Source organism: Vanrija albida (assembly GCF_041260175.1).
Source record: "Vanrija albida strain AlHP1 chromosome Unknown contig_2, whole genome shotgun sequence".
Classification (NCBI taxonomy): Eukaryota; Fungi; Basidiomycota; class Tremellomycetes; order Trichosporonales; family Trichosporonaceae; genus Vanrija; species Vanrija albida.
This window is the reverse complement of record NW_027191421.1, coordinates 938,517-959,381: the sequence shown is the minus strand read 5'-3', so window position 1 is coordinate 959,381 and position 20,865 is coordinate 938,517. Positions and strand designations below refer to the sequence as shown.

General features: G+C 62.1%; 6 protein-coding genes across 6 annotated transcripts; 4 read left to right on the top strand and 2 right to left on the bottom strand.

Annotated features, from left to right (window-relative positions):
• Positions 1-1,224: 1,224 nt before the first annotated feature.
• Positions 1,225-4,484, top strand: Q8F55_002013 (uncharacterized protein; the record flags this gene model as incomplete). Its single annotated transcript, XM_069350624.1, has 12 exons — positions 1,225-1,267; positions 1,317-1,372; positions 1,451-1,728; positions 1,808-2,089; positions 2,130-2,494; positions 2,543-2,735; positions 2,782-2,869; positions 2,918-3,351; positions 3,541-3,777; positions 3,997-4,025; positions 4,242-4,282; positions 4,467-4,484. The coding sequence occupies 12 exons, from the start codon at positions 1,225-1,227 to the stop codon at positions 4,482-4,484; spliced, it is 2,064 nt and encodes a 687-aa protein (XP_069211010.1).
• A 414-nt stretch (positions 4,485-4,898) lies between these two features.
• Positions 4,899-10,983, bottom strand: RLR1 (THO2 plays a role in transcriptional elongation; the record flags this gene model as incomplete). Its single annotated transcript, XM_069350623.1, has 8 exons — positions 4,899-7,247; positions 7,291-7,714; positions 7,752-8,496; positions 8,533-9,067; positions 9,105-9,770; positions 9,814-10,494; positions 10,530-10,842; positions 10,883-10,983. The coding sequence occupies 8 exons, from the start codon at positions 10,981-10,983 to the stop codon at positions 4,899-4,901; spliced, it is 5,814 nt and encodes a 1,937-aa protein (XP_069211009.1).
• A 735-nt stretch (positions 10,984-11,718) lies between these two features.
• Q8F55_002011 (uncharacterized protein) lies at positions 11,719-12,020 on the bottom strand (the record flags this gene model as incomplete). Its single annotated transcript, XM_069350622.1, has 3 exons — positions 11,719-11,827; positions 11,867-11,976; positions 12,018-12,020. The coding sequence occupies 3 exons, from the start codon at positions 12,018-12,020 to the stop codon at positions 11,719-11,721; spliced, it is 222 nt and encodes a 73-aa protein (XP_069211008.1).
• A 345-nt stretch (positions 12,021-12,365) lies between these two features.
• rad17 (RFC checkpoint protein Rad17) lies at positions 12,366-15,106 on the top strand (the record flags this gene model as incomplete). Its single annotated transcript, XM_069350621.1, has 11 exons — positions 12,366-12,771; positions 12,813-12,865; positions 12,921-13,230; positions 13,265-13,622; positions 13,656-13,952; positions 13,988-14,061; positions 14,097-14,227; positions 14,262-14,411; positions 14,458-14,543; positions 14,584-14,825; positions 14,862-15,106. The coding sequence occupies 11 exons, from the start codon at positions 12,366-12,368 to the stop codon at positions 15,104-15,106; spliced, it is 2,352 nt and encodes a 783-aa protein (XP_069211007.1).
• A 738-nt stretch (positions 15,107-15,844) lies between these two features.
• On the top strand, positions 15,845-18,940 carry APE2_1 (Aminopeptidase 2 mitochondrial; the record flags this gene model as incomplete). The annotated part of the gene is made up of 5 exons (XM_069350620.1): positions 15,845-16,308; positions 16,347-18,561; positions 18,612-18,726; positions 18,767-18,861; positions 18,914-18,940. 5 exons carry the CDS (start codon positions 15,845-15,847, stop codon positions 18,938-18,940), a joined length of 2,916 nt encoding a protein of 971 aa, XP_069211006.1.
• A 642-nt stretch (positions 18,941-19,582) lies between these two features.
• On the top strand, positions 19,583-20,800 carry Q8F55_002008 (uncharacterized protein; the record flags this gene model as incomplete). The annotated part of the gene is made up of 1 exon (XM_069350619.1): positions 19,583-20,800. One exon carries the CDS (start codon positions 19,583-19,585, stop codon positions 20,798-20,800), a length of 1,218 nt encoding a protein of 405 aa, XP_069211005.1.
• Positions 20,801-20,865: the final 65 nt, after the last annotated feature.

Sequence of the window (20,865 nt, the reverse complement as noted above, 5' to 3'; positions counted from 1 at the left end):
TCCCCTAAGTAGTGTGGGTGGTGGAGTGTGGAGGGAAGGAGGGAGTTGTTGTCAGGTACCGAAACCCTGGCTGGCTCAAACGGCGGCGGCAGTCGAGCGACCACCGGGTCGGATCGACGTTCTTGGCACAACTAGGGCTCGGTTACTGCCGCCTGGCCTGGCCTGACACTGTATCGCTTGGCAGCGACGACCCGGGCAAACTCTTTGCCTCGTTTTACTGTGTGGCGTCTGTTGATGCACGTCGGCGGCGCACAGACTACAGCCACAAGTCTCAAATCTCATCAACCACTCGACACCACGAGGTGAGCACAGGGACCACTCGGGGCCAGCGTATGCTTGCTCCAACCCACCCCAACGCCGCGTGATGATTTCATCAAGCTTAAGGCCTCGTCCCAGGCATGGCTAATGTGAGCCAGACTTGCATGACCCGGGTCACTTTGTGTGGGCTAGCGGCTGCTGCAACTGATGCATGACTCGAACGCATCCAAGTCAAACCGTCACTGTTGCAGATCTGCGTCACCAAGCCCTTCTCTTTCTCTCACCAGTGACCCACGTGACCTTCCTTTTACTCCCGCAGTCTACGACGACGGATGGTGGGTGGCAAAAAATGAAGAAAAAGTTCGGAGCGAGACGCCGACGCGCCTCGGCGTGCCGGGGGTGAGTGGACTGGCCTCAGGCTGTTTCGGCGACCGGGGCACGATATCGTCTTCCGCGCTCGGTCGCCAAGCTAAATAAACCAACCGTGCTGCATTCCTCCTTGTCCAGTCAACTTGGAGGCAGGCGGGGTACTGCATCACGTTGCGCACGGCACGCATGCAACGTTTGCCAAATATGCGTCTTGAGCTGTGCTGTGCAACGATGGGGTCGAGACGACGATTGCCTTGCCACTGCCCGCAACTCAGGGTAAATTGAAGGAGATGTTGCCCGGATCCGAAAAGTCACAAGTGTGTCATCGGTTGTTGGGTGACTAGGACGCGGCCAGACATCAACGTCCGACTAGATAATCTCGCGCCGTGGCGCGCCGGCACTCACAACTCGTCACAGTCTCGGCAAGAGATAATTTCAGACTCACCCCAAACAACGCGCGGCCTTCATCGACCATATCCCTTCCCTCTCGAACATTCTTGGACAGCCGACCCACTCTACGGCCCTCTGCGTGCACCCCCCACTCTGCCAGTATCCGGATCCTACCAAGGCAATAGCATGGATCCACCCCCATCGACGATGCCGCCCTTTAACGGCCCCACCAGGAAGCAAAATGTCGCCTGTGAGTCCTTCCCTCGCCACCAACAACCTCGCAATGACTGACAGCTCAGGCGACGCTTGCCGTGCAAAGAAGGTCCGCTGCCTGCGTGCAAACACCACTGAACGCGTAAGTCCTCGCCCCCCACCTCCACCACCAACCTGGTATCATCGGGCAACCTGTGTGCGTTGCTGACCCCGCCACCAGTGCGAGCAATGTGTTGCCAAGGACCTCGAATGCACCTCAAACTACATTGAACAATTGCAAAACAAGCCCCGTCGCCCACGGCGCTTCAAGAGTGGTGACGACTTTCGAACTCGGTCTACCGCTGGCGAGAAGCGGTCCGCCCCAGACGATGACAGCCAGGACAGCCAGCGGGCGTCACCACTACTCCATTCGAGGAGAACCTCGGGCCCTCCTGCCGATACGGAGAACAGCGGCGCGAGCTCTGCTCGCCCTTCACGCGACATGCTTGGAATGGACGAGTGAGTCGATCGATGGGGCACGGCGAGCACCGCCTCGCTTCCCCTCGGTCGCCGACCGTTTTACTGACACTGCACCCAGCGCTATGGCTATGCTCGCGTGGATGAACCCCTCGGCGCCGTCCGTCTACTCGCGCTCGCCGATCAAGGACGCCGGGGGTGCGCAGGCCGACCTGTTGCGGTACCTGTTCTCGCCGACGGCCGCCTTGCACCACGAGTGGCGGTATAGCGACATGGCCAGCCTCGAGATGGTCCGAGGTGGCAACTGTGACATGTGGGAGGAGCAGAACGGAATGGTCTGGGACGAGGCCCCAACGGCCGCCCACCTTGGGCTATGGGCCGCTGGCGAGGCTGAGATGGAATCGTGAGTTCACAAGACGTGGGGTTGGGCACTAACGTATCAGATTGGCGATCGAGCTCATCGACTCGTTCTTCGCCATCATCAACTCGCGCCTGCCCCTTCTCGACCCACCATCGTTCATCTCGCGGTTTACAAACCCCATGACGGATCCCGGAGGCCCGCTTGCCCACTCGCTGCTGGCCGTGGTGCTGGCGTTCGGAGCGAAATTCGCTGAGAATGCGCACATCACGGCGGATCGTGAAGAGACGAGTGCACGTGATCCAGAAGGCGTGACCGGTCGCACACGGAGCAGAATGGTGCAGCTGCTTGCCATCCGTGCTCGCGAGGTCGCAGAGGTTGGCAAGGTGTGGCGAGTTCCGACCGTCTCCAATACCCAGACTTTGATTTTGCTCGAGGGGCTGTTGTGTCGTGAGTGTGAAGAGATTCAATGCGGGAGTAGTGCTGACGCGTTCACAGAGGCCCCCTTGCTGAAGAGGAAATACCAGGCATGCCACCTAGCCGCTGCATCTCGGCACCTCAGCCAGGTGATGGACTCGCCTATAGACCACTCTTTCAACTACGGCTACAAGGACGAAAAGATGAAGGTTCAGCTTGCGCTCTTCATCATCACTGGATTTGAATCAGTGTTCCACCGACTTCGCTCTGAAGTGTGAGTCTGACGCACCCGCGTGTGTATGTGCTTTGCTGATTTTCAGTTTCGATTACATCGTCGACCTCACCCCTGTCATCATCAGTGGTGAAACGTCGACAGTCTCCTCTACGTACAACGGCTCCGAGGACGACGTGAGTGCCTCGCTGCCCCGGTGCTGAACACTGCTAATGACAACTCAGGCATGGCTGACTGCCGCTCGTGCTGGGGCAGTAGTGTGCCGCAAGCTGTCGGCAGACCTGTGGCACCCTCGCGTCTCGGCAAGTGGAATCCCTCTTTCTGTTCTGCGCGATTTTGTGCACGAACACTCGTCTTGGAGGGACGCCTACCTGGCCCGACTTGGGGTGCCACTTCAGTGGCCCGACTCGTGGGACTTTGTCGCTGCCATCAAGGCGTGCTCGACCGACATCTTCTACCACGAGCTGTGGCTCGTTGCCGAGCGAGCCGTGCGCGACTTTGGGATTCAGGGCGGCAGCGACGAGGGGTCGCATGGCATGCTCAACCTCGAAGTGACGCAGATGCGCGAGAGACTCAAGCACGAAGCGCTGCATAGTGCCATGCGGATTGCAGCCCTGTCGGCGGTGCTCCTCGAGCACGGCTACCTTCGACTTGACCCGTGAGTGTGTTTGTGCATCGACGTGTATGCGGACGTGGCGGATATCACCACGCGTGGCAGAGTTGCCCGCACCAGCCGCACCAAAGGGAACCGACGCCGCGTCCGCAGCCGGCCCCATCAGTTGCGCTTTGATAACTGCCCACCCTGACCGCCGTGCATCGCTTTGATTGTCCGCTGACGCCGTCCCAGTCTTGTCCTCTATCGGCCCATGTACGACGCCGGCATGTTTCTCGCGCGCCAAGGCCGCGAGGAGAGCCGCGCGCTGGTGGCAGGTCTGAGACAGTACGCCGGCCCGTACCCTCAGATGTGGGACCTGGCGCTCGAGATTGAGGCTGTGCTGCTCGAGTCGGCCGGCGGCGGCGGCTCGTCGCTGCCACTGCCAACGGTGTCGCACGAAGTGAGCAACGTGCTCAACGGCCACCAGCCGTCGGTGCTGGTTTAAGTGGGCGCGCGGCGCACGACAACGCCGGATTCGGCGCCGCCGCCACATGTAGCCCTGGGATTAATTGTATAAAATAGGCGCTGTAAATAAAGCTCCGCTGGTGCGAGGCCAGTGCGAAGGAGGGCTGCGACGAAAAGTTCGCGGCGATGTAGTATTTATGTTCTCGTGCTGCACTCTTGAGTTGTCCATCTCGCTCGCTGCAGCGCAGAGCGGGCAGCGCCCAGTAGAGCAGGTAAGTGTCGGTCTGCGTCGCCGTGGCCTCCCCCTCCCCCCTCCCAACCCTCCCCCTCCGCCACCCATATCAAGATGACCAACTGTCGCCCCAGTCCTAACGGCCTCTATCCCTGCGGGGGGACGCCTCGCGGACTCGACTGCACTCAGCCAAATTGTGCCCACTGAGCTTGCTTCTGCCTACCGTGACGAGTGTGGCGGAACGCTGACAACTTAGGCGTGGCCGTGGCCCCCGGTCCACCAGTCGTCCAACCCTCCGTGAGTGTCTTTCTACCCTCCCAACACCTCCTACGACAAGAGAACGTGCCCTAGGACGACAAAAATCCATGCTAATTCCACGACCCATGGGGATGAGGAATAACCTGCTCTTAAGAACGGCCATCGGAGGGCACATCTCTTGTCGTGTTCACTCGATGTCTGTGAGCCACGCTGACGAACTTAGCCGTTTGTATTTGTTTAATTCACTTTTAGCCGGGACCCTGAGCGGAACTAAATTTGTATTAGGAGTATTGTAATGCCATCAAATCTATGACTGCAGACGGTGTGAAGGACGGGGATCGGATGTCCAAGTGGGGGCTAAACGGTGTGTGTGTGGGGGGTGGGTGGGGGGGGGGGGGTCGGGAGTGAGGGGTGAGGTGCAGAGTGTCTACCAATCTCGGCGGCTCGGACGTCGAGCCTGAGAAGCAGGAGGACGAGGAGGCGGGCGCAAGTGCTGTCCGCTACGCTATGCCTGTCGCGCTCGTGATTGTGGCTCCTAAGTGTCTGCCTGTCCACCATACCCATCTCACGGCGTTCACACACTAGCTCATGCAAGATGCATTGGGCAACGCCCAGACTGATATGATGCTGCACTACATTACTCGATATGACACTACTACTGGTTGGAGCCCGACGCCGCGCGCATCGCGCCGGCGAGCAGGCGGCCACCCGCACTACCACCCTCGCTCCTCCTGCCACTGCGACGGCTGCGCTTGACCCCCGGCGAGTCCTCGCGCGACGACGGTCCGTCCTCGAGCGATCTCTTCTTCGGCTCGCGCGAGTTCGAGTTGTCGGGAGGGCCAGGCGAGGTCGACGGCGTCGTCGTCAGGCCCATGCGCGCAGCCAGGCTCTGCGGGGCGGCAGGCTGAGCTTGGGCCCGGGGAGCCGGCGCGGCTGGGGTGCCCGGTGCCGACTGCCTCTGCTCAGAGTTGGCGGGCTGCTGGCGAGCCCGCTCCTGAGGCCTCTCTTGCGCCGGGGCACGGGCATTGGCCTCAGAGTTGGGCTGTTGCTGGCGCGCACGCTCCGGCCCGCGCTCCGGCCCACGCTCGTCGCGCTTCGGCTCGTCTGCACGCCGCTCCCGGGGTGTCCGATCACCACCGTCGCGGCGGTCGCGCGAGTCGCGCGCCTCACGGCCGTCGTTGCGCCTCTGGTCACCCGAAGCCTGTCGGTCCCGTCGATCCGCGCCGCCACGCTCACGACGGTCACGCGGCTCAGCAGGAGCCCCGCGACGATCACGAGGCTCCTCAGCTGCCGGACGGTCGTGACGCTCACGTGGCTCAACTGGGGTTCGGTCACCACGCTGGGCGTCACTCTCACGAGGAGCGTTCTGGGGTTGGCGGTCACCGCGGCGTCTGCGGTCGTCCTCACGTGGAGCTTCGCGCGCAGCCTCACGAGGCGCTTCGCGCGGCGGCTCGGCCCTAGTAGCAGGTGGCGTATCCCTGCCGTCGGGGCGGCGAGTGGCAGGGCTGTCCTTGCCCTCACCACGCTTTGGCGTCTGGTCGCGCGACCGAGTCTCCCGCACCGCGCGGTCATTGGGCCAGCGGTCTTCACGGGGCCGGTCGTCCTTGGGCCTCTCGTCGCGGCGAGAGCGATCATCGCGCGCAGGCTCGGTACGCGGTGGCTCATCCCGGCGCCGCTCGTCGCGGCGGTCGTCCCGACGGCGGTCGTCCCTGGGCTCGTCACGTCTCTCCCCACGACCGTCGCGCCCGTCGCGTCCATCTCGGTGGTCGTCACGGCGCTCGTCACGCCGTTCGTCGCGCCGCTCGTCACGACCGTTGCGGGGCTCATCGCGGCGACCATCACGGCCATCACGACGTCTGTCGTCCCGGCGTCTGTCATCGGGCCGCTCGTCACGGCGTCTGTCCCGATCACGGTCATCCTGATGCCGGGATCGGTCGCTAACGCGGCTATCATCGGTGCCGCTGCGAACTCCTCTCGCGGCAGGGGGAGGGGAGCGGCGGGGTGTCGACGACCGAGAGCCGTCCCTCCTGGGTCCAGACGGAGGGGCAACAGGCTCCGTCATGGCGCCAAACTTCTTGAGGCGAGCTTGAGCACGAGCCTCATCAACCGAAAGCTCAGCGGGCGGGCCCATGCGAGCTGGCACCGTCTCTGGCTTCTTGGGAAGGCCAGCAGGTCCTTCAGGCTGAGACGGCTTCTCGGGTTGCGATGGCTGATGTGCGGGGGAACCTGGGGCTGTCCTTGCCTCCTTGGCAGCGGCGCGAGTGTGGCGGTTCTGCTCCAGCTTCGCACGCAATGCTTTCGCGTCCGAGGAAGATGTCGGAGCTGCGGCGGCCACAGGAGCGGCAGGCGGAGCATCGGTGGCGGGGGTGTCTGTAGCAGGCGCGTCCGTGGGAGGAGTTGTGGCGGTTGGCGCCGCTGGAGGCGCGGCAACAGCGGGCTTCGCTGGGGCCTTTGGCACGATGGCCCCAAAGTCGCGAGGCGACACAAACGCCGGAACCTTGCGTCCATTGAGCTGGTTGAGGTAGGATGTGAGCGGCGGCCGCATGTCTGGCGGCGTAGCCTTGTTGTCGATCAACGACTTGACGGCCTTGCGCATTTGGTCGGCATTGTTCGTCATGATGGGGAAGTGCTTGAGGACCTGGAGAGCAATCACGGTCGCGTTTCGCGGGCTACCCTTCTGCCAGTTGGCCACGAGAGCCTGACACAAGTTGTTGTGGCACTTGGAATAGAGGGTGCGGAAGGTGGTCCAGGTCATGGGTGCCTTCGGCTCTTCCGGCTTGCGGCGGAAGAAGATGCCGGGCAGAGGCGTCTTCTCGGTGTCCGCCATAGTGACATCGGTTCCCTCCTTCGTCGGCTCAACTCCCAGCGCCTCCCTCTGGTACACAGCCTCGCTCTTGTGCCACGGGTTGAGGTCCGCCAAGATGAGGGCGAGGGTTCGGCCAAGATTCCTTGCCTCACTCTCGGTGCACTCAGCGATCTTCGGTCCCAGCTGGGCGGCGAAGAACTAATCCGTCAGCATTCGCCGGGCCTGATAGTGGAATACTTACGCCATTGTAAATCAAGACTGTGGGGAAGTTTGGCGTGCCGAGCGAGTGCGCAAGTCTAATGAACTTGGCAACGAATAGGGCATCCGCCGGACTCTGGACTGCCCGGGGGTAGAACAGAACCTCCAGCAGCTGGTTGACAAGTAGCCCTTGACGCTCGCCAGCTCGCTCAAACCAGTTGGCACTCTCAACCTGCAAACGCTCACGGACAGCCTTGACGTGCGCCTCCTGGCTCTTCAACTCGGCCTGCAGCTGGTCACGGCGGGCACGCAACCGGGCGCCCTCGTTGCGAACGTCCGAGCCTTGCTCTTTGGACTTGGCAAGGTCGCCAAGGTACTTGGTGAGTCGCGCGTTCGCCTTGTCGTAAGAAGCCGTCGAAACGCCAATGTCGGACGCCTCCAAGCTGTTGTATCGAACGTAGAACGGCCTATTAACGTCAGTTTGGACATGTACAGCGCACTCACGTTCCGGTACACGCCCGCACAAGAGGATGAAGCCCCGCGGCCGCCTCGTCAATAGTTTCCTGTAGTGCCGAAGGCCACCATCGAGCCTCGCTGGCATCATCGTCAACTGCCATGGCATTCCCTTCCTCAGCTGCTTCCAGTGCAATCTTGAGCTTTGGTCGGAGGATCTTCCAAATCAGCTGTGGGTCGAGCTGATAGTCGTTCTGAAGCGTCGCCAGGTCGGGGAACAAGTTGAGAATCTCCTCGCGCGAGAAGGTCCGAACCAAGAGGTGGCAGTACTGGGTGAAAACGTCCTGCGCAGAGTCGGAGTGGAGCCCCTTCTCTTTCAAAGGCGTATCCCAGTCGGAGCCGAGAATGCTATCCGCAAGCAGGGCGAGACCGATAAGAATAGGGACGGCTAGCTTTGTATCCCGCAAGGAGCCCACGAGAAGTGGAAGACTCTTCTTGACGTCCTTTAGCAGCTCGCGCGATCGAAGGGGCTTGCGAACCTGGGGCCAGATGACGATTTCGGTTTCGTAGAATGCCTCGCGCATCATCTCTGGCCCAGTCGCGTAGGCTTCCAGCTGCTCCGGCGAGATGGCGTAGTTCTCGACAATGGATTCGCCCATCATTCCGCTGATGAGCTTTTCGAGGACCACGAGGACTGTCGAGTCGAGATGACGGAGTCGGTTCGCAATGTACTGGAGAAGAGGCTTGAGGTCCAAGCTGTAACGCCGGTTGACGAGTCCAATGAAGGTGGCCAGGTCTTCACGTCAATGAATGAATGCGGCGTTTCACTCACTCTCAAGTCGCCTACGCTCGGCGCCACTAGACAGCTGGTCTACCCAGGAGAACACGGCGACATCTTTGGCAAGGAAGTTGATGTATCTTCCGATCTCGATGACGAACTCTCCAATGTTGCCCTCGGCACCATAGGACATGACCTGCTGGTTGATAGTGGTCCACAGCGAGGTGGGATTCGAGAATCCAAGCTTGGCGAGCGCACGCGCTGGCTGCTTCTCTTGTGCTTGAGAGGCAAGCGTTCCAGGTGCCGGCTGAGACGACGACGATGTGACCCGGCCAAGGGTCTGCTTGATCTCCTTGACCGCCTTCTTCGTCGCGTTGGCTGCCGGAGGAAGACTGGTCCTAGCCGCGGTGTTGCAGGTAGAATCGCGCCATTCGCCGTAGAGACCGTAGCGGACGGTCGTTGGGAAGAAGGCAAGAATGTTCCAGATTTCGTGGGCAAAGGAACCCGTGGCGGGATCAGCGACGGTGAGGGCCGGTAGCAGGGTGTTTCGAAGAAGACCAAGCCAAGGCTTCATCTCTGATGCGGTCGGCTGACATGTTAGTAGGGGCGATGGCTGCAAAACTCACCTCTGTCAGGCTGACGTCGAAGGGAGTTCCAGGTTCAATGAGGGCCGCCTTGGCTTTCCTCAACGCCGCAAAGTGTGCTGCCACGATTCGACAGATCTTGCTCATCACGTCGGCACTGCGTCCTCCGAGACCGCCTAACAAGGACAGCCATCGTTCGCCCTTGGTGTGAATCTCGTCTGCTGTCGTCCAGGTTTCAAGCTCGGCAGACCAGGTGGACTGGAAGAACACAAACTCTGTCTTTGTGGTCCCGGGCTGTTCTGGTGAGTACATTGTCTCCACGACAGATCGTTCTAGTGGTGGCACAGGAGTGTACGATGGGCGGGGTATTGTGTCTCGGAAGAGACTGTCGATGCTGTAGTTGACATTGCGGAGAAGCGTCGATGCGATCTGGGGGTAGGCGTAGACGGTCCACGGGTACTTGGAGAGGAGTAGCAGTGAGGCCTCGGTCTCACCGATAGAGAGAAGCGCGTGCAGGAGATGAATTCGTTGCTCCTGTGGGGGTCGGAGTGGCGCTGCTGGCTCCTCGTCATTCACAGCTGACGTTGCTGGTCCATCTTCTTCCGTGAGAAGCTTCGTCATGAGGGCATTCGCAGGGCCACCACGAGAGCGACTTGTGTCAAGGTACTTCTTGTGGATGTCGTCCATCTCAGCATCATTGGGACTCAACTGGAAACGTCAGCAACGTCCTCCGGAAGACAAGACCACCTACCCTCGGGAAGATGTTCACGAACTCGACAAAGCCATGCTTGATGAGGATGGCCGTCAGGAGAATAAGCTGCGTGGGGGTATCTCCGCCTTCTGGGCGCTGGTAGAACCCAAACCTAAATGAGAGCACCTCGGCAATGGCGCGACGGTCCTGGGTGGCAGGGTTCGCATCAAGGGAGTGTCGGATGGCATCTAGCTGGGTGTCGGTCGTGGCCAGAGGGGTTGTCGACTTGGGCTTGAGTGAAGCAGAAGCCCCGAGAGGTCCCCACTGCGACTTCTCCAGAAGTTCGAGGAAGAAACGCCAATGGGACGTCAAGTTGCAGCATGCAATCTCCAAGATGAGGTCGATAACACGAGGCGGGGCGAGGCCAAAGTGGGCGACAATGAGGGTGATCTGGGACCAGACGTTTTGCGCTCTACTTCTCCTCTGTTCGTCGGTCTCCAGCTCGGGCTGTGGGCGGAGAACCTCGGTGCTCGTCAGGAGAACAATAAGCCTCGAGAAGCCTTCTGAGGACTCGCGCAAGAGGTTTGAAGTCTGCTGCTTGTAGAAGATCGAGGTTGAGAGCCTAACCAGCGCACGTTGGAGCATCTCAGGCTTCTGCGGCATGGGATGCAGGCCGAGAGGGACGAGGAGCTGCGGCGAGAGGATGAGGTTCACAATATGGGGCGGTATTGACAAGCGCGCCTGGTCGTCAGCTGAGCTCGTGCGCTTCCGCTCACCATCAAACCCTTGACGATGTCGAGAACCTTGTCCTCGGAGAACGAGAGCGAACTCTCATCCTTGGACAGGTCGTCCGTGTCCTCCTTGATCTGCTTGACGGCGTCGACGACATCGAGGAGTGCCAAGCTGAAGTTGGAGACGCTGTCGTCCTTGGTGTCGGCAGGAAACGATTCGGCAACCGCGTTCAAAGCCTCGATGGCCTGTTCGGCGGGGATCTCCGACTTGAAGATCTGTGTGAAGGTATTGGCGAGGGCGCCTTGGGATGTGGGCTGCACGAGGCTCGCAGCGACCTGGCTGGCGACGAGTGCGACACTGTTGATTGTTCAGTCTTGCGCGACGTCGGCCGGCTCACATTGGCTTGCTGTCGCCACCCTGCCAGGCGGTGATGGCGTTTGCTGCCTCGGCGGTGTCGGCGCCGAGTGTCGACGTCGATGAGCTGGAGGTGGCCGCCATTTTGTGAACGGATAACCACGATGAAGCGACAAGAGACGCAACAGGACAATGATGGACACTGTTGGTGCACTCCGTTCGACTTGGACTGACTGCCTGCTCGCTCGGCAAGCGGCCCGCCGGGATTAAATATGGCTCAGAAATATTCATTATAATGGGCACGTGGACTCGATTAGGGAATCATGGCCTCGTTTCTAATCAAGTTTGTATTGGCGTGGCCAGTGACGGCGAACAATAACAGACGTCCTTGCTTAGGACAAGAGATGGCTTCCTGCCATGCAGCCGTACATATGCAGTCCTAGGAGGGTACTGAGCATGGCTGTACCAAGTCAAGGCGTGCTTCGTCGGTGGTGGGCAGCGGCATTCTTGTCAGGCGCAAGAGTGTCAACCGCTACTGCCTCACATCCTTGATCTCCTTAAGGATAGAGTTCCGCACGAATAGGCGGGGGTTCGTCCTTAGAGAGCTACACACACTAAACCTGAACTCATGCGCTGGCTTGGAGTTGATGAGATCTCGGTCTGGCAAGGCGGTGAGTGTACAGATGTTAGTGGGAGCGCGCCCGACGCCGTCCACTGCGAGGTCCAGCTGCTGAGCCTGGCTGGCAAGCAAGTCAGTCCTTGTCTTGCAGGAGGTCTTCAGCGCATCCTGTGCGTCTCGGGCCGCCTGAGAACAGTCGTACTTATTCGTAGATGACGGCCTTGCTCTCACGCTCGTCCCGCAATAATTATACATGTCCGTTACTTCGTGCCGACCATCTTGACGCCTGCCATGATAATACACGACAACGAGACATAAGGCGAGAGTCGCTCTCCTATTCTCGCGCACTTCCAGAAGAGGCCGAGGAAGCTAGAGAGTCAGCTGGATGTTGAGCAGTTATCAGCTCACCCCTCCTTGTTGCGGTCGACAAGTCCTGGTGCGACGCCACGCACATACGTGCACGTGCAGATGAGGAGTAGGAGAACGAGGAGGAGTGATTGGAAGTGGAAAAGCGCAGACTGGGATGTTAGGTCGCGTCTCATGGGGGTTCAGCACATACCATTGTGAGCGGGTCCAGTGAAGGAGGACGCTGTCGGCCGGGGAAGAAAGAGATGGGTTGTCCCGCTTCAGACCTAGCGTGCGGTCTGCTAGTCGCGCTGAGGTTTTGCGGCGGTCGTGGCCTTTGGTGTGGTTGTGGAAAGCGTGGAGAGATGTCAGAAGTCGAAGTGGGCGGCGACGACGATCGCGTGTTCGTGACGTGGTGCTTGACGTTGCAATGTTCCTAATCGTCAACGGCTCAACAACTTATTTGGCTCCGTATCTGCTCAACCTTGTTTTGAACCACATACCGACCACCTTCCTCGTAACCCATCAGTCGTCAGACCTTTGCTCGCTCCAACCTACAGCGATGCCGGCACCCAAGGCCCCGCGCAAGGCGGTGTCGAGGACAAGCTCGAGCTCGAGCTCGAGCTCCGGGTCGCCATCTCGCAAGAAGGCAGCTACCAAGCCGCTGAGCTCGGTACGTCATTGCTCTATCCCCGCTGACAACAAGTTCCAACCGACGCTGAGCTTCGCGCCGGTGGCCAAGTCGGCACCGGCCAAGAGGAAAGACGAGACAGACGATAGCAAGAGCATGCCCCCGCCGCCGTTACCTGCGCGCGGTGTCGTCAAGTCATCGCCAGCAGCACCCCCATCGGGGAAGGCCCAAGGGAAGGTCAAGGGCAAGGGAAAGGCGAAGGCGGCGGCTGAGGACGACGTGATTGAGCTCATTGAGAGCGATGAGGACGACTCTCCTAAGAGGAAACGGACTGCTGGTACGTTGGCCTCGTTGCGCACCTCGGAGCTCACACTCCAGCTCCAAGTAAGCGCGAGGCGATGTGGACCGACATCTATGGCCCGACACTTGAGGTTGGTGTGATGACGGCTGCCTGATGGAAGGCAGCTGAGCTAACACCCTCCTCAGTCTGAACTCGCACCTGGAAAGCAACGCATCTCAAAGGTCCGGCAATGGCTGCAGGAAGCTGTCTTTGGCGTCCAAGAGGCATCACCGCCAGGCTACAAACCAAACCAGCTTGTCCGTGACCGGCTACGAAAGTACAAGGTATGCTATGGCGAACAGCTTGACCTGATTCTGCAGCGTATCCTACTTGTCACTGGGCCAGCAGGGATAGGCAAGGCTACGACTGTGCGTCTTCTGGCGGAGCAGCTCGGCATCGACCTCGTGGAGTGGCATGAAGGCGTAGAGGAGAGGAGCTTTGGGCAGTCGTCGTTTGGTAAGCTGCATGTGCTCCATGAAGCTGACGCCAGAAAACGAGTCCCAGATCGGAAAGCTCGTGTCCTTCATCTCGCGACATGCGTACCCCACCTTGGATCTCTCAGCCGCAGGCTCGTCGCAAGCAGCCGCGAGGCGGCCGCGGGCAATGCTCATGACTTCACTGCCGAATCTGGGGCACCTCCCCACCCGAGAGGCATTTCATGCGACGCTTCTGAGCCTGTGCCAGACTTTCAACTCGTCGAGTTGCCCGCTCATCATCGTGCACAGTGACTCGGGCTCCGGTGGCCGGGCAGAGGAGAGCTGGATGGACCGGGAGCGTGGGGGCCGCGAGAGCGCCGCGGACGTCGTCGGGACCGACGTCAAGCTCGGGCCATGGTGCGCTGAGGTCGAGTGAGTAGGCTGTATCGACCTCACTGACGCCAGATTTCTCCCACTGGCACCTACGTTTGTCACCAAGGCGCTAAATCGCGTCCTGGGACTGGCAATATCGGATTCTTCGAAGCGACCGTCGCCTGGAGCTGTGCAACTCATTGCCCAGTCGTCTAATGGCGACCTCCGCTCGTCGATCAACTCCCTCCAGGTGCTCTGCACCGGTCGAAGTCTCAAGAATGCAAAGAAGCGCAAGACAGACGCCGAGGGGAAGCCGGTCAAGGCGACTGGTCGAGGTAGTCGCGGTGGCCGTGGAGCAAAGATTGATGTTAGCGAGGAGATCCGGGCTGCGTGAGTGTTACTACCCGTGAGGTGCTGACAACCAGCCTCGACGCCGTGACGCGGCGAGAACAGTCTCTGAACCTCTTTCATGCACTCGGCAAGGTGTTCTACAACAAGCGTGAGGTCGACTAGCCTGACACTGCTGACAAGGAGGCCTGGGCGATCCGCGGACGGACCACGACGATGAAGAGGAGCTTGCTGCGATCAGGAAGCTGCCCCCAGACGACCCATTGCCCGAGCATCTCGAGGACTACGAGAGGTCCAAGTCGATGGTGCAGATGGACGTGAGTGCGTTCAGAAGCTCCCTACTCACGCCAGTCCTTTGCTGGTTCGATTCCCATAGACGCGTCAACATTCGCTCTCTGGATCCATTCCAACATCCCGTCGTTTTGCGGCGAAGTGGACGAACTCAGCGACATTCTCGACTCGTTCTGCGCTGCGGATGTGATGCGAACAGACGATGATATTGTGAGTTCTGACACACGCCTTGCTATCTTATTTAACATCGTCGCAGTGGCAATCGAGTCCACAGGCCATTGCTTACGCACTTAATCTGACTGTCCGGGGGTCGCTGATGGGACTACCCTCCCCAGTAGTCCGGTGAGTATCGGCCGGCTAGGTGCAACACTGATACCTTCAGGGCGAGCCAAAAGGTCACGAAGCCCCAGTTCTTCGACTCGTACCGCCTCGAGCGGAGCAACACGTCGCTCCTGGACGTCGCGCGAGGGCACTTGGCCAAGAAGGCTGCTGCCTCAAGCGCGGACTGGGCGGACGGCCTTGTCGACGACGACCATGCCATCCCGTGGGGTGGCCTCGTGTCCAAGGACATTCTCGCAAGGGAGGTGGTGCCCATGGCCGTCAAGGTCCAAACACTGTCCAAGCGTGAGTCATTGATCCGAGCCCTGTCTGAACGCCCAGGGCCACTTCTGCCAGCATCCGTGCAGCCTCTCGTCCTTCCTCCCTTCTCCAATGTGTCTCTTCGTGGGGGTGTGGAGCTAGGAGAAGACGAACAAGTCGGCGACGATGACCCCCTGGACGTCGAAATGGCCGGGGAGGACGGCCTCGGCGCGCCCGAGGCCTCGCACTGGGACGTGGAGGCCGACGCCAAAGACAAAGAAGAGCTAGGGTGGCTGGAGGACGACGACATCGAGGACTGGGACTAGCGCATGTGCATAATGCTGTCGCGTTAGAAGATGTATGGGGAGGTGGGCGTGCGATTGTCTGGCAGCGTCCAAAGACGCGAAGCAACATGAGTAAGGTCCGTGCCGCTCGAGATTGGGTTGGAGCCCCGAGTCTTCACAACTCGGACCGAGGTTCGTACCGACATTGGGGCTTCTGTCCTCTATTTGGAGCACTGGACGATTGTCGCAGCGAATTAGGAGGACGACTTGGACAGGGTTAGTAGTGGTACGCATGGGTGCAAGGGCCAAAGGCTCAGTGACACGCATGGGTCTGGTGCAAAGTCGTGCAGTGCCTGCCCGTCAAGCGCCATTGAGCGTGCCAGGCTACGACGAGCGAGGTCACATGTGACGTGACGACACTGGTTCCTCGCCCCCGCGCCGCCGCCGTCCGTTGCATACCGACGCCGACCCCGCCGACCGAATCGACACGCAATCAAGTCGCTGGGTCAAACTCCTTTGTGGCCCACTTCTCATGCTATCATCCTCTCTCAGGCGCTGGCCAATCCACCACACTTCGAGCCAGATCTTTACTCGTGCACGCCCAGCGACTCCGCTCCGCTCCCTTGTGCGTCACCCCGCCCGCCGCCTTGCTCGCGACTGACCTCTCCCCAGATCACCACCACTACCACCACCAGCCGCATCACTCGGCCCGGTCCGAAACTCGCTGCCCACCGCACCGCCTGCTTCTGCGCATCCCTCTCCGCCTCCTCGACCGACGCAATGTCCGCTTCCGTCTCCGGCGGTGCCGCCCCCTCGGCTGCCAAGCCCGACGAGTACCGTCTCCCCACTGACGTCTACCCCCGCCAGTACGACCTCGCGTTCAAGACGGACCTGCACTCTTCGCCGCCCAGCTTTGCCGGCGAGGGGCTCGTCACCCTCGACGTGCTCAACGACACGTCCAAGATCGTGTTCAACCTCCACCCCTCGCTGAGCGTGACGCACATTGCGCTCCAGACGACCGAGCTCAAGACGACGGCCGCCGTCCAGATCCCCATCTCGGCCCTCACCGTCGACAAGGACCAGGAGCGCGGCAAGGTCGACGTCTCGAGCCTCCCCGGCGGCGGCCTCAAGGCCGGCACAAAGGTCAAGCTCTTCCTCCGCTGGGAGGCCGAACTCGGCACCAACATGGTCGGCTACTACAAGTCGGACGGCGATGTCGACGAGAAGACGGGCAAGCGTCCTATGTGAGTGGTGTGGAGGTTGGAGCCCGCTGACGACCCAGCTACGCGCTGACCCAGTTCGAGCCCACGGCCGCCCGCCGCGCGTTCCCGTCCTGGGACGAGCCTTTGCTCAAGTCGCAGTTCGCTATCACTATGATCGCACGCGACCACGAGACGGTCCTCGCCAACATGCCTTCGGTGTCGGTCAAGCCCTGGAAGCCGGCGTCGAACGCGTCGATCGACCAGGTCCTCTCCGAGGGCTACGAGCTCGGCTCGCTCCTCACCAAGTCGTACGCCTCGGGCAAGACTGAGGGCAAGACCGAGGGCAAGACTGAGGGAAAGACCGAGGGCAAGACTGAGGGCAAGACTGAGGGCAAGACGGAGGGTAAGACGGAGGGAAAGACTGAGGGCAAGACCGAGGCCGCTGGGGGCTCGGGCAATTGGCAGATCACCAAGTTCGAGAACACCCCCCTCGTCTCGACCTACCTCGTCGCCTTTGCCTGCGGAGAGTTCGCCAGCCTCGAGAGCGAGCACCGCTCGGCTCTCACCGGCAAGACGGTCCCCCTCAAGATCTACGCCACGCCCAACCAGATCAAGCAGGCCCAGTTCGGTCTCGACATCAAGAAGTGGGCGCTCCCCGTCTACGAGGAGATCTTTGACATTGCCTACCCCCTGCCCAAGCTCGACACCCTTGTGGCTCACGACTTTGACGCCGGTGCCATGGAGAACTGGGGTCTCATCACCGGCCGCACCACGGCGTACCTGTACGACCCCGAGAAGTCGTCGCTCGCCGCCAAGAAGCGCGTCGCCACGGTCCAGTGCCACGAGCTCGCCCACATGTGGTTCGGCGACATTGTCACCATGAAGTGGTGGGACAACCTCTGGCTCAACGAGGCGTTTGCCACGCTTATGGGTGAGCTTGTTATCCCGGACCGCATCTGGCCCGAGTGGAAGGTCCGCCAGGAGTTCCTCAACGTCCACCTCGCCAACGCCCTCGCCCTCGACTCGCAGCGCTCGTCGCACCCCATCGAGGTCGACTGCCCCGACGCCAACCAGATCAACCAGATTTTCGACTCGATCTCGTACTCGAAGGGTGCCTCGGTCCTCCGGATGCTTTCCGGCGTCGTTGGCGAGGAGAAGTTCCTCAAGGGCGTGTCGATCTACCTCAAGAAGCACGTCTACGGAAACGCCGAGACCAAGGACCTCTGGGAGGGCATCTCGGCCGCGTCGGGCCTCGACGTCGCCAAGATCATGGCCAACTGGACCCTCAAGATTGGTTTCCCCGTCATCTCGGTCGAGGAGCCCGGAGACGGCACCATCAAGGTGACCCAGAACCGCTTCCTCTCGACCGGCGACGTCAAGCCCGAGGAGGACGAGACCATCTGGTACGTCCCTCTCGAGGTCAAGACCATCAACGGCCCCACCGAGGAGATCGACCACAAGGCTGTGCTCAACGAGCGCTCGACTACCTACAACCTCGGCGGCTCGGACACGTTCAAGCTCAACGCCGAGACCATTGGTGTCTACCGCGTCAAGTACACTCCTGAGCGCCTTGCCAAGCTCGGCAAGGACGCCCAGAAGTTCTCCGTGTCGGACCGTGTCGGCCTTGTTTCCGACGCCACCACCCTCGCCCGCGCCGGCTACGGCAAGACGTCGGGCTCGCTCACTGTCGCCCTTGGCGTCGGAGAGACCGAGACCGAGTTCCTGCCCCTCGCCCAGGTCGGCGGTGCGTTCGGCAAGCTCGCCGGTGTCTGGTGGGAGCAGCCCGAGGAGATCCGCAACGCCATCAGCGCCGCGCGCATCAAGATCTTCCGCCCCATTGTTGAGCGCCTCGGGTACGAGGACCGCCCCGGAGACGCTCCCGACGTCAAGGAGCTCCGTGAGCTTGCTGTTTCGACTGCGGCCGTTGCCGAGGACCCCGAGGTCCTGGCCGAGCTCAAGTCGCGCTTCCAGCCTTTCCTCGAGAACAACGACGACTCGCGCATCCCGCCCGACCTCCAGCGCTCCATCTTCTCCAACGCCGTGCGCCACGGCGGCGAGGCCGAGTACAACAAGATCCTCGAGGTGTACAACAAGCCGCCCAACCCGAGCTCCAAGGTGGACGCGATGTACGCGCTTGCTGCCGCGCGCGACGCCAAGCTGCTCGACCGCACGTTTGCCATGTTGACCGACGGCTCGGTCAAGGACCAGGACCTGTACATCTTCTTCTACGGCCTTGGCGGTAACCGCGCGGCCCGCCGCCGTGTTGCCGACTACTTCTTTGAGAACTACGATGCGGTAAGTGGTAGCCGAGGGGGTGTGGTAGTGCAAGGTGCTGACTGGCGCAGCTCAACAAGCGCTACTCGGACTCGTTCGGCATCTCGTACCTCATCAAGGGCTCGCTCAACTCGCTGTCGAGCAAGGAGGACCTCGAGAAGGTCAAGGCGTTCTTCAAGGACAAGGGTGGGTGCGGGGGCGGTAGAGAGTCTACTGACTCTTGCAGACGTCCGCCGCTTCCGCCTGTCTGTTGCGCAGGTGTACGACACTATCCAGGCTGCGTCCGACTGGCTCGAGCGCGACCAGAAGGATGTGGAGGGGGTGAGTGGGGGTGGGGGTGGGGGTGGTGAATTACGCGTGCTGACTCTCGCAGTGGCTCAAGGAGAACAAGTTCCTGTAGGCGGTGGCGACATAGAGAGGCAGAAGCAAAACAAGGATGCAGTGTGTGCGCTGGTGGGAGTGGCGACCGCGACGTCGTCGCGTGGCGATGGGCGCCGCGCCGCGGCCGTGGCCTTGGCCGATGAGACGATTCGGATCAAGACGTGGGTCAGACTTGTTGGGGATGGCGCGTGCGCAGGGTGGGTGCGAGGCGAGGCGAGGCGACGAGGCGAGACATCCGCGAGGCAGGAGTCGAGGCGAGGCCGACTAGGTTCCCGACAATAGGCGTGTGGGCGGGCGATCGTGGTGGGTGGGTTCGGGTATTGTCCGAGTGGGTTGTCGTGCGATGCAGGTCATCACTAATCACACGAGCAGCGGGCAGCTGCAACACTGATTGTCGTCGGCGTGGCAGGCGTGGCGGGCGGCAGGCGGCAGGCGTGGCGTGGCAGCGCAGGCGTGGCGGTGGGCTGCGGGCCCGTGCGGCGCGCATTGTCCAACGCCCGCGGATCACGGCCGGCGGCGGCTGCGAGCTCTGGCCGCTGCCTGCTGGCTCGCAATACCAAAGAACATGTGTGATTTGGACAAAGCCGAGCATTGTCACTGACCGACGAGCGACGACGGAGCACATAACCAGGCCAACGGCGACACGCAGACCCCCACCGCAATGCACGCAATACGACCGCCCGCGCCCGCCACAGCGCTGTTCAGCACGCCGAGCGCGCTGTCGTCCGCCGCGTCTCTCCCCCCGCCGTCGCCGTCCCGCGCAGAGCGGCAGCTCCGCTCCGTGCTCGAGCGCGAGCGCCGGCGCGACCGCCCTCCCCCTCCGCCCCCTCCGCCCCCGAGCCGCGCGACCTCTCCGGCAGCGCCCGCGCGCCCCCTCCCACTAGAGGGGAGGGACGAGTGCGACCTCGTCGCCCTGGTCGAGCGGAGCATCGCGCTCCAGGCCAGCCCTGGGCGCGCGCGCCCCGCACCGCGCCTCGAGTCCCCGTTCGCGAGCGACGCCGAGGACGGCGAGGCGCCGCCCGCGCGACGCCCGCGCTTCTCGACGTCGCCGCGCGCCAGCTCGGGGTACGAGAGCGACTCGGGCTGCCGGGCCGGCAGCGCGACCCGCGGAGCAGGGGAAAGCGCCAGCCGCCTCGCCGCAGCCCTCGCGGCGGCCACGAGCAGCCCGCTGCCCGTCCCCCGGGCCGCGTCGCACACTGCTTCCACAGCAAGTGGCAGCACTCGCGCCCCCCGCGCCGCGTCCGCCACGACCCCCCCCTCGGCCTTCGCGTTCCCCCTCGCGCCGGCTATAGCGCGCATCCAGAGCCTCAGCGCGATCCGGCGGCGCGAAGCGGCCCAGCTTCCCCAGGCCCAGCAGCGGCAGCCGGCAACGCCTTCCGGCTCGCAGCCAAAGACGCCCCCCAGGCTTCCCGTGCGCGCGTCGCACGCGCCCGCGCCAGCCCCCCCGTCGCCCCGGCTGGCGTGGGGTATAAAGCCAAGGCAGCAGCGGCACCGGTCGACGACGACGCTCCCCACTCCCCCCGGAATGCCCTTCAGACCCGGCTCGCCCCTCCCGCTCCCCAGCCCGCGCCCCGACCCGCCCCCGCGGCCCCCCAGCGCGCCGCCCCGCCGCCCGTCGCGCTGGCGTGCGGAGAGCGCTCCCCCGACGCTGCTCCCCTCGCCGCCGCCGACGCCGCCCCTCCTCGAGGACGACGGCCCGCTCCTCATCCCCGCGCTCGGCGCCCCGCCAGCGTTCGACGTCGACGTCGCGGCACGCAGGCTCCGCGCCCTCCCCGGCCGCGTGTGCTTCGACGACGACGTGGCCCTCCCCCCGCCCGACGACGAGGTCGCGGCAGACGGCCCCCACCCCCGCATGGGCCGCCGCTGGTCGCTGTGGTAGTGTACTCGGCTAGCCTGGCCTTCTAGCACGCCGGTACACTGCACCCGCGCGCCCCATGCATCGCT